The 11,181-nt window shown below is 41.4% G+C and overlaps 2 protein-coding genes across 2 annotated transcripts in view; both read left to right on the top strand.

Annotated features, from left to right (window-relative positions):
• Positions 1 to 11,181, top strand: part of LOC107685165 (rab GTPase-activating protein 1-like) — a 125,322-nt gene that overhangs the window by 61,327 nt on the left and 52,814 nt on the right. The window lies entirely within an intron of this gene.
• Positions 3,253 to 5,349, top strand: LOC107685127 (probable G-protein coupled receptor 21). Its single transcript, XM_016481636.1, has one exon. It carries the CDS (start codon positions 4,092 to 4,094, stop codon positions 5,118 to 5,120), a length of 1,029 nt encoding a protein of 342 aa, XP_016337122.1. The 5' UTR covers positions 3,253 to 4,091; the 3' UTR covers positions 5,121 to 5,349.

Raw genomic sequence — 11,181 nt, 5'->3', positions numbered from 1 at the left:
CAATCACAGCACATTTCGTATTTCAGAAGGCGGGCCTTCATTTGATACAGGAACTATTCGAGCCGTTCATGCCAGACTAGGGAGAGAGGTGTTGTAAAAATGTAAAATATGTGAAAAATAATGTGTTTTTCGAACAACCTTGTATGAGAGCCTGCTCTAGTACACCCCCAAAACAAAATCAAGACTTTGTAAAAGAGCATAATAGGACCCCTTTAAACAAGTACTAGGTTTTTCAGTGGTGACTTTGCAAATGCAATCAAGTCATTAATGCCCCGCAATTTGGTATGGACTCTACACTTGCAGTCAGTCCCCATCCCTCTGGCTCTAGTTCTGTTTTTGTTAATAGAATAAGTATATTTTATTAGATCGTCTGTTATCAACATGGTAACAAGCATCAGATTTTGGATCCTTGTTTCACTCTGCACCCATCTGCACACCCGAGCATGTTTGTCAGGCTGCGTTTCTTTGGCTCATACTATTACCACTGGCCCAGCTAACCAATCACAACACATTTCGTATTTCAGAAGGTGGGCCTTCATTTGATACAGGGACTATTTGAGCCATTCATGCCAGACTGAGGAGAGAGGTGTGGTAATAATGTAAAATATGTGAAAAATAATGTGTTTTTCGAACAACCTGGTATGAGAGCCTGCTCTAGTACACCCCCAAAACAAAATCAAGACTTTGTAAAAGAGCATAATAGGACCCCTTTAAACAAGTACTAGGTTTTTCAGTGGTGACTTTGCAAATGCAATCAAGTCATTAATGCCCCGCAATTTGGTATGGACTCTACACTTGCAGTCAGTCCCCATCCCTCTGGCTCTAGTTCTGTTTTTGTTAATAGAATAAGTATATTTTATTAGATCGTCTGCAATCAACATGTTAACAAGCATCAGATTTTGGATCCTTGTTTCACTCTGCACCCATCTGCACACCCGAGCATGTTTGTCAGGCTGCATTTCTTTGGCTCATACTATTACCAGATGTTCCAGTGTCCATAAACACAGACGCAGAGGTCAGACAGATTTCTCTAGACACTCCTCATACACCACCCCATGCGGTCAATAAAAACAAACGGCTAACACAAAGCCTGGCCTGTTAGTCTGCAGCAGCCTGCACCTCTTCTCACTTCAAGTCCCGGCATTCTAAACACACCACAATAAATATCCATGTCAGTGCCAGGCTTGACTTAACAAAATAGGGAACAGATAGTCTTGAACTTCATTGTGTTCAATAGAAGACCTTTTAATATAGCAAATAGTAGCATACTCGTCTGTACAAAAATAGCTTCGCTGCTCTGTGGGGTTAATGTCACGCTGAATGGTCTAGACCCAGGGGATTGTGCAGGGTTTATGGAGCAAGGCTGTGGGTGGTCTATACAGCAGGATTCTGGTTGGTCTCTGCAGAGATATCCAGGTTTGTGGGGCTGGATATCTGTTGTCCAGGTTTGTGGGGCTGAGAGTTTGGCTGACTACTGATGTAAAGCTGCTGTCTCACTCTATGAAGGGATGAATATGTGCTGTTTGTGTTTGCTGTGTTTTCACCGAGCAGCTGAGTCAGGCTGGACTTGGCTGACACCTTCTCATCACTATGGGGACAGCCTTTCTCTTATCTCTTAAAGACCTTAATCCGAATAGATGGTTTCATTTGACATGTAGGCTGTGAGAGATAGAAGTTCAGTTAATTCTTGTCTATATTCGCAATGCATTTTACCTCTGCAGTGATGTATTGTGATTGATCATGTAAGTGAAGAAGCATATTGAGCTAGAAAGAAATGTAGATGTGTTTTTATCTGTTGTGATAATTGGTTGAAAAATAAAAGGGCAACATCAGCCATTGATGAGAGTTGCTGTAGAGGCAGAGTAGGTGGAAGATTGCGAGAAAAAAAACTATTTATTTGTATTTATTTATTAATTTAATTTGGAATTTCGTGCACCATTCAAATTGTGGATTATGTGGTCCTGGGTCATATATAAATTACATCACAGACCTGTGTTTTGGAGTTGACGGTCTGCGGATAATTGTGGGAGTGTTTCAGTGGTTCACTAGAATGATTGACACGCAAATACACAATGGTGTCATTAAAGAAACTATTTCCATCTTTCACAGCCTCATATTTGTCAAATTAAATATGCCATCTACTCTGAGGTTTGTCTTCCTGCGTCTTTGTCACCTCATTCGATCTTATGCATTTAGCTCTTCCATTCGTCTTTATTTCTTGCTTTCCTCCTCATTGTCATCCTCCTAATGGATGAGCCCAGTGTCCGCTCCCCACCTTTCAAGTTTGGCATATTTTTAGCCCCTCGTGTGCCTGGCCGAGGGGATGCGTGAAAGTGGGGACTGTGTGTGTGAGTTTGCAGATTCTGGCAGTGACGGAAGGAAAGGAGACTGAAGGGGTGCTATGGTTTTAGTATTACCGTGGTGACAGGGAAGAGGGACTAATAAAGGTGTTATAAATGGAAACAGGTGCATTTGTGTTAGGGAAAGTCCCAAGAGTTCAGTAAATCTGTATGGTCAATGTTCAATAAAACCAGACTGGAACAAATCATACCACAATAACCTTAGTAATTCAGTTGCCCACATGCATGAATTCTAACTACATGCCAATCTCTGATGTCACCATCTTTGAAACTGATTCATCTGATAACATAGTGATGTATAAAACAAATACACAAGAAAAAGAGTGTGCAGGATGCATCTGATTTAGTGCTTCTTGATTGGTTGGTAAAAATTACTGGAGTGTTACTTAACATAATAGCCACAATACTGCATAAAGCAGGGGTAGAATTTGAATTATGATGTCATGAAAAGTTTTACTTTGTCAAATAAGAAATTAATGTACTTGGTTTATTTCTGGGACTTTGGAAATGGCTACAGTACATTCTGACCTCTTGCTGTTTTTTTGCATGTGTCCGTATAGGAGGGAGAAAGAGAGAGTGCGTGGGAGGGATGTTGCATTGGAATTGCAATGGGAATAGAAGGAAAAAGAAGGATAAAGCATGTTATATGAGTTTTTCATTAGAAAGACAGTGTTGAGGGAGTCTGTAAAAATCTGAAGGCAGTGCATTTTTCATATTTGTGAGCGATTGAAAGGTGGGTATGAGCGGGGTGGAGGAGTGTATGGATTGACAAGGGAAGGGGATGCCTCTCTCTGCTCGTGCTCCGACATCTGCTCACTGGCTAGAGCCAAGGGTGGGAGGAGTTTGAGTGCTCCTGCTGCAGCGGAGAAAGGGAGGGAGAGAGGGAAGGAAGGAGTGAGGATGCATCAGTGCCACAGAGGAGAGAGAGAGACTGCTTTCTGCATCACACCACTCTATCCTTCATTTACATTCCAGACGCTGGCTTATCTCTGGAGAGCCCCTTCTCCGATTGAAATGCCAATCACCACTTGCTGTTCTTTTATCCTCGATCACACACACTTCCTCCACGTTGATGTGAGGGAGCTGGGTGCCTGGCACATGCTAAAGAGATTCCCCAGTCTTCTTTCGACTGAGGACTGAAGTTGCTGCAAAGACATCAGACTCTGGATTACATCATTTTTGGGGATTTGTAGGAATAAACAATTTGACTACGTTATTGTGAGAAATCTCCAGCGCTGCTTAGTTGTGCTTGATCCTCCGGACTAATAACTGTTTGAGAGCGACTGGGACTTTTGTGATCAGAGTGGCAAGGACTCTGCTTCCTCTGATTTTTCCTTGTGCGTGTCCTGTGCCGACAGCTGCCTGCCCTGCTCAGGCGCAGCTGTGCTTCTCCCCGGAAAGGTAGGGGACTGATAAAAGAAGGGGGTGTTTATGTTCTCTACTGCTGGGGTTTGATCCGGAATTTAAGCTAGACTCACCGCCTGCCCTCCACAACAGCTTGTAGTAAGTGACTCTCCTCAGGATACTGTCGCTGCATGTGTGTGCTTTGGTGAAAGGATTGCTGTGGACACTGAGGACTAGTGGCTCATGTTGCTGCTGATATGGAAGGCACCTGGCACGGACACCTCCCCCATGTCTATCAGGGGCAGCCGTACTGTGGGCAGCCTTTGCTGAGCTAGGCCCCCAAGGAACTAGCACCCTGATTGTGCGCTCAAGCGCACCCTGAACAAGATGAACGCAACGGAGTTGAACCATAGCACAGAACCCTTCTGCCTGCTGGATATTGGCTACTCTCAGAACTTCAGCACCTGCCTGCTGGAAGTAGCTGTTATTCTCTTCTTGACAGTGCTCATCATCTCCGGGAACCTGGTGGTTATCTTTGTGTTCCACTGTGCCCCACTACTCAGCCACCATACCACTAGCTCCTTTATACAGACTATGGCATATGCGGACCTCCTGGTTGGGGTCAGCTGTCTTATCCCCTCTTTGTCCCTCCTGCACCATCTGGAGGGTCTGAATGAGAAACTCACCTGCATGATCTTTAGCTACATGGTCTGCGTGTTGAAGAGCGTCTCCATGGCCTCTCTGGCATGCGTTAGTATTGACCGTTATGTTGCAATCACCCGACCTCTTTCCTACACAGCTCTGGTCACACCCTGCCGTCTTCGCACTTGCATTACCCTTATTTGGCTGTACTCGGCACTCATCTTTTTGCCCTCTTTTTTTGGTTGGGGTAAGCCGGGATACCACGGTGATGTATTTAAATGTTGCTCTTCCTGGGACACCCAGCCCCTTTTTACAGCATTTATTGTCGTGGCCCTCTATGCACCAGCTGCTTTCACCGTTTGCTTCACCTATGCCCATATCTTTTGGATCTGTCGGCAACACACTCGGCAGATCAGCGAGCGGAGAGCTCGCTTTGGCCCACAGGATCCTGAGCCGGGTGAGCAAGCCTGCACGGACAAACGCTATGCCACCGTGCTCTTCCGTATCACCAGTGTGTTCTACCTGCTTTGGCTACCCTACATCATTTACTTTTTACTAGAGAGTGCAGGGATATACCACCATGCCATTGCCTCATTCCTGACCACATGGCTGGCAATTAGCAATAGTTTTTGCAACTGTCTCATCTACAGCCTGTCGAACAGCGCCTTCCGCAAAGGCCTCAAGCGCCTCTGCCTGCTTTGTCTGCAACGTAACGACACCAAGAAGCCCCTAGGAGATCCACCAGAACCTCCGCGCCCTGCTTGCCATGTGTAACACCAACTTTTGGCAAGCTAGTGAGTTGATGTTGATGGCAAGGGTCTTGTCAAGTTAAAAGTGGATACTGAAGATTTGTTTCGGCATCTGTGCACTGTCCCAGTTCAAGCCAGGTGTTTTGAATGGGGCAAGTTGACAGATCTGTTTTCCCATATGTTTTGTTGCAGGATTTCCTGGCAGCAAGAAATGGACCTTTGACCTTGGTCATTAAAGATGAAGTGGACAGCTATGTGAGAGTGGGCTATCTCAGCAGTTTTTGCTGCAATGATAAATTAAGCAATGAGGAAAGGAGAAAAATCTCATTCTGTGAGACATGATTGCAAAGTTTTTAGATTGCATCAAATATTGAATTGAGCTGTCTGCTCAGCAAATGTCTTCTTGAAGACAAACTCATGTCGTTTAGCAACTTTAGCTAGCTGATCTTGTAGACTTTGTGGCAAATTTACTGCTCTTTTGTGACTTTTATTTCTGATCATGTGGTCAGAACAGTGAGAACAAACAGTCTCTGTTTCTCCTGTTAACTGGCTCACATGTGTTTATATGTCGGGAAAAAAGAAGAATCCCTGCTAGACTGATCTAAAACCTTAAATATTATTGACTAGATGTTAAAATTATCTTCTGGACAAAGACTTTGCAAAGGTTATAAGCATTTCCAAGGGCTGACCTGGTTTCGGACTCATGATCTTATTTATGTTTTTACTAGTAATATCTGATTCTTGCCTCTGAGGATAATTTGATCGCTACCCTGCTCTCAGTGGAAGAATGTGTTTGCTAGATCCACAGTGTTTTTTTTGGGGGGGTCTTTGAATCAGTGACCAGTCTTGACCTTCAGCAATCACAATTGGAATTTTGAACTAGCCGTTTTCCCAAAGAACAGAAGTCGACCCCAGCCCCCAAGCAGTGCCACGATTACATGGACTTCCCATTTTCTGCTGATTTAAAGCCATGCAGGGATTACATAACCACGCCTCCAGTCGGAGGACATCATCCTTAAAAAACGCAGTAATACAACAGCAAACAGACAACCTATTTTGACTGACTCATTTCTAAACCATGATCACACTGGAGATGAACTTCCTAGCTGGAACCCGCAAGATCCCTTCACCCCTAGCATCAACTCTTATTCTATAGGCTAAACATCCTGCAAGTCATTTTGAAAAAAAATCTATTTGACGACTTGGAGTATTTTATTTGATTCAACTTGGCTTTAAATTTGATTGTAATGTCTGCTGGACAAAATGACTCTTGGACTTGCCCTCTGCCCTGAAGTGTCAGTCGTGTGCAACTCTCTTGCCACGCGTGGTTCACTTCCACTGGTTACAATGTGTTTTAGTGGTAGGAATGAATGGTTAAGGGGAATGGTGAACATCTGTCCAAATGCATTGTCCAAACGTACAATCACACTTAAAATATTGTATAATGCAGTTAAGCACAACACAGAAACACATGACCATAACAGATGTTAGTTGTTTAATTCCGTTACAGGGTCCTTAAGATGAACAAGGCCGTAGTGGGAAAGGTTGCTGATGTGGGAGAAGAGATTGTTGTATTCAAATTAGAACACTTAATGGATAAAATGGAGATCAGAATAAAAGCTACTGAAACCGTGATATCAGGGTGCAAAGGTCAAAGTTTTAAGGCAAATGTTTCTGAAGAGTCCTGCATGTCCTCACACACAAAAAAAGCGGATCAACAACAAACTGTATCTAACTGCGCTGTACTATTTATCTTTATGACACAGACACATGTACATAATACACATACATAATTCATATGTGGAGGTGCCAAGAAAATTGAGGGCATTGAAAATCATGCCCTTTGTCTTTTTTTTTATGCTGTGACTGATCATAAATTCGCTCATTTGGATGGTACTGTTAAAAATGGTTTTTATGCAGATAGCTTTGTCCTCTTAGCTGACCAAAGTAACAATATTTATTGGTGTTCTCTAATGGAGTTATTTTTATTTTTGTAATATATATAGAGGAACCACAAAATGTATTAATTAATTGTCGTCGAATGGATTGATTGTTTGTAGTAAGATGTTTATTATAAAACAGTCTGCATTCCTCTTTGTATTTAATCTAATAGTATTTATGACCTTTACCTTCTCTTAAATTGTTTTAAGAGAATGTTTTCCATTGGAGAGGATTATGTATTGTGGCATATTCCCAAATACTTTTTTTTGTACGACACCATGGAAAAATGCTCTCATTTTATCACCAAAACCAGTAGTATGACTGTCGGAAATGGATCTAGTTTTTATGCCACGTCACTTCAGTTAAAGACTGAAGACTTTCTTTCATAATTGTAATACTGTGACGTGAAGAAGTGTCTTATGAGTATGTCTCTTTAAGTGTTTGGTCAAGATTTTGATAGGAGACGTATAAAGTCTGAACTGCTATGTCATGGCAGGGCACTGTGCAATACTTCCACTCACTAGATAGAGATGGAGAGCGAGAGAAAACATATCACACACAATAGAAAAAGGGCTTTTATTTTTTCCAAGTGTCCCAGCTTGTTTGTTCAAATGCAGATCTTGATCTTGCGGCCTCTGGCCATGTGCTGTTTTTGAACCAGAGCTGAAAGAATTTGTGTATCTCAGTTTAGCCAATTACCCAGCCGTTGCTTTATTGATCGCACATGACCGTGTGTGTGCGCACACGTGCATGGATGTGTATGTGCATTAAACAGAACAAAGGCGCATGTCTATTCGAAGAACTTGTTTTTAACATTCGTCTTGATTGCTTTTTGGACTTTTTAATGCCCCTGGACTCAACCAAGACTTCCTCCCTCTCGTCTTAAGAAACCTTCCCTGTATTCATTTAAAGGAATCAGATGAAACGGCCAAGATTTGATGGTCATGCATAAAGGGTTAGTTCACCCAAAAATGAAAATTCATGAATTACTCACCCTCGTGTTGTTCCAACCCGTAAGACCTTCGTTCATCTTCGGAACACAATTTAAGATATTTTTGATTAAATCTGAGGGCTCTCTGACCCTCCCATAGACAGCAAGGTAACTACCACGTTCAATGTCCAGAAAAGTACCAAGATGATCGACAAAGTAGTCCATGTGACATCAGTGGTTCAACTGTAAAGTCACGAAGATACGAGAATACATTTTTGCGCAAAGAAAACAAAAATAACGACTTTATTCCACATTTTCGTCTCTACTGCGTCACTTGTGGATGCGTGTTCACGACAGTATCATGACATAATTTTCTCTGCGCAAAAAAGTGTTCTCGTAGCTTCGTAACTTTACAGTTGAACCACTGATGTCACACGGACTACTTTGTCGATCATCTTGGTACTTTTCTGGACCTTGAACGTGGTAGTTACCTTGCTGTCTATGGGAGGGTCAGAGAGCCCTCAGATTTAATCAAAAATATCTTAAATTGTGTTCCGAAGATGAACGAAGGTCTTACGGGTTTCGAACAACACGAGGGTGAGTAATTAATGACAGACTTTTTTTCATTTTTGGGTGAACTAACCCTTTAAGAAACTGCCTTGCTTGTGTATTAACCATTCGGATCGGTTGAACTTTGAGAAACCATCCATGTGTTGCTCTCATTCAGACAGATTCTGATGTCTTTTCTCATTGGTCGCCAGTTATTCTTTCAATAAAAATTCAATTGTAGTTGGGTTTTCTATTTAAATTGCTGTGAAAATCCGGATCTTGAAGCATGCGCATCTGTATTTTCAGATGCTGTAGATATTGTCTTCTGAGGTTATTTCTGCTGTCTGAAGGATATTGTAAGTTGGATTGTATGTAGGTTTTATGTACTACAAATGGAATTGTATGTTTTGAAATGAGAATGGATTTTGAGGCTCTGACGTTGCCTAAACGGGTGTCAACATTGCATGTTTTGCTTCGTAGATGATGGTACTTCTGTCATGGGGAAAAGCTGGAGGAAACATTTCAACTTTTGGGACATTTTGATGCCAGAGAGCTTTTGTTTGTTTTTGTTCTCTTTATGATGCCAAAGGATTCTTTTTTTTCTTTCCTGTGGGAAAACTGCTCTGTTCTTGAAATCAAAGTCAAGGGCTAGCGCTCTCAAGGGAGAAAATCTCCCAAGATGACTTGCTCTCCGCTGTGCCATATTAGGACGCAGGACCCAGTCGGCCCCTGCCATCGCAGAAAATGGAGGGCTGAGCTGGAACAGTGTGTGTTTTCTCCCTGAGGAACACACCCCTCCGTGCACAAACACACACACACACTTCTCCGTAAATTTGTGTTGATTGTGCTAGGCGTCTTTATTGAGTTTAATCATGTATGTTTTAAAAAATTGCAGAGCCAGGATCCTTAATGAATTGCTCATGATCTTGCCCTCCTGTAAGTATACCCGTTTTTATTTGATTAACTGGAGAAAATAGTTTTTCGCCTTTTACTGTAACGCATTCCAAATTGTATTGCAATTCTTATCGCAAGAGAATATGAACGCACCGCAAAGTCTTTGTGATTAACAACATTTTGGACTGAAGTTGCTTGAAAGAAAATGGATCTGCTTCTCCATATTTTCTTCAGCATATCAACAAGTTGTCTGGTGTGTAGGACTGTAGCTGAGGTACTAATGTGGTGTACCGCAAATTTTGTAATGATGTCATGTTTTAGAAAATAATTGTCAATAATATATTTATATTCTGGTATATCTGCACTGAGGAAATAAATGTGATCTTATCTTATCGTGTTTGAATGCTTGTTATTGTTCGAAAAAATGTATGGTTGTGCTTGTGTGTGTGTGTGTGTGTTTGTATGGTGAATGTATTCATGTTTTTTTTATGTAGATTTATGTGAAAGTTTGCATTTCTGACAGTACATTAATAATTATCTTTGGTTGGTAATTACTTGCATTAGCACTTGTTCATCTCATGCACACATCTACAATTTAACTCAAAAGTACACATCACTGTAAAAATGGAAAAGCATCATACATTTGTTGGCCAAGTACATGTGTTTTTAAGTCATGCCAACTTAAACATTTGGTTTTCTGTGACGTATTAAAAGTCAGAATTGTCTTTGCTTTCATAAGTACTGTAAGTTTCTCATGACCTTATTTGATATTGCGTAATTTTTCCATTTCAGTTCAGTTCTAGACAGTTTTGTCAAGCTAGAAGACCATCCAAGACTAACCATTGCAGAAGCATCGATTTGAATGGGTTTACAACAAAAAAATCTAATTAGAAAACAAATCATTACAAGCCTTTTACTCTGCAATAGTATTAATCTTGCACACGTCCTAACCAGAAGCAATGCAACAAGGTTCCAGCGACAAGCAATTTGTCCTTCCAATCTGCTGAGCAATGCAACATATATAGTTAATGTTTAATATACAATTATGTAGAGCTGAATTTTGAACCAGTGAGATTTCACAGTGGACGGGACAACTGAACAAAACACCACCAAAATAGGAACCAAGCAACCAGGGCTGTGTGTTATATCAACAATATATTACCATTGGCTTTCTAGCAGTCATCATTTTTTGTGATGTCATGAATAATTCATGATTTTAATTAGGTCTGGACGATAAAACGGTATCGATATTTATCGACTGTACACCTTCGATATCGATAGAAAAATTGTTCGATATGGCGCACGATATAGGCACGTGCTATGTGTGACGCAGACAGCACACACAAACACGAACACATGCTGAAATGAGTGCTGTGTCTGCCTGTGATGAGGAGATTGTGAATAAAGGATGAATATTAGTCGCATTTAAAATAAACATTTGCATTTGAATGTTAGGAGTGCGTCAGGGAGCGTCATCAGTGGCGTGCGAGATGCGGTGATGATGTAAATGATGTTTCATTTTAATGTTTTGTTAGTCTAGCCCACGAGATGCGCCACTGCTGCGTTATTCATTCAAAATATTAGAGAAATATAGAAGCTCAATGCGGAGAAGATCTTGAATGGGTTAAAACCGAAACCAAGCCATTCACACAGAACGCATATTCAGCGCATTTTTTAGACGGACAAATATGACTGCTGCACTCGCGTCTCACACAAGAGATGTATAGAAAGCCATGCAAAGTTAAAACAGTTTAAACTTTTAGAAAACACG

Source organism: Sinocyclocheilus anshuiensis, unplaced genomic scaffold (genome assembly GCF_001515605.1).
Source record: "Sinocyclocheilus anshuiensis isolate Anshui unplaced genomic scaffold, SAMN03320099.WGS_v1.1 scaffold914, whole genome shotgun sequence".
Classification (NCBI taxonomy): domain Eukaryota; kingdom Metazoa; phylum Chordata; class Actinopteri; order Cypriniformes; family Cyprinidae; genus Sinocyclocheilus; species Sinocyclocheilus anshuiensis.
The sequence above is the reverse complement of the archived record's forward strand: the minus strand, read 5'-3'. Positions and strand labels throughout refer to the sequence as shown.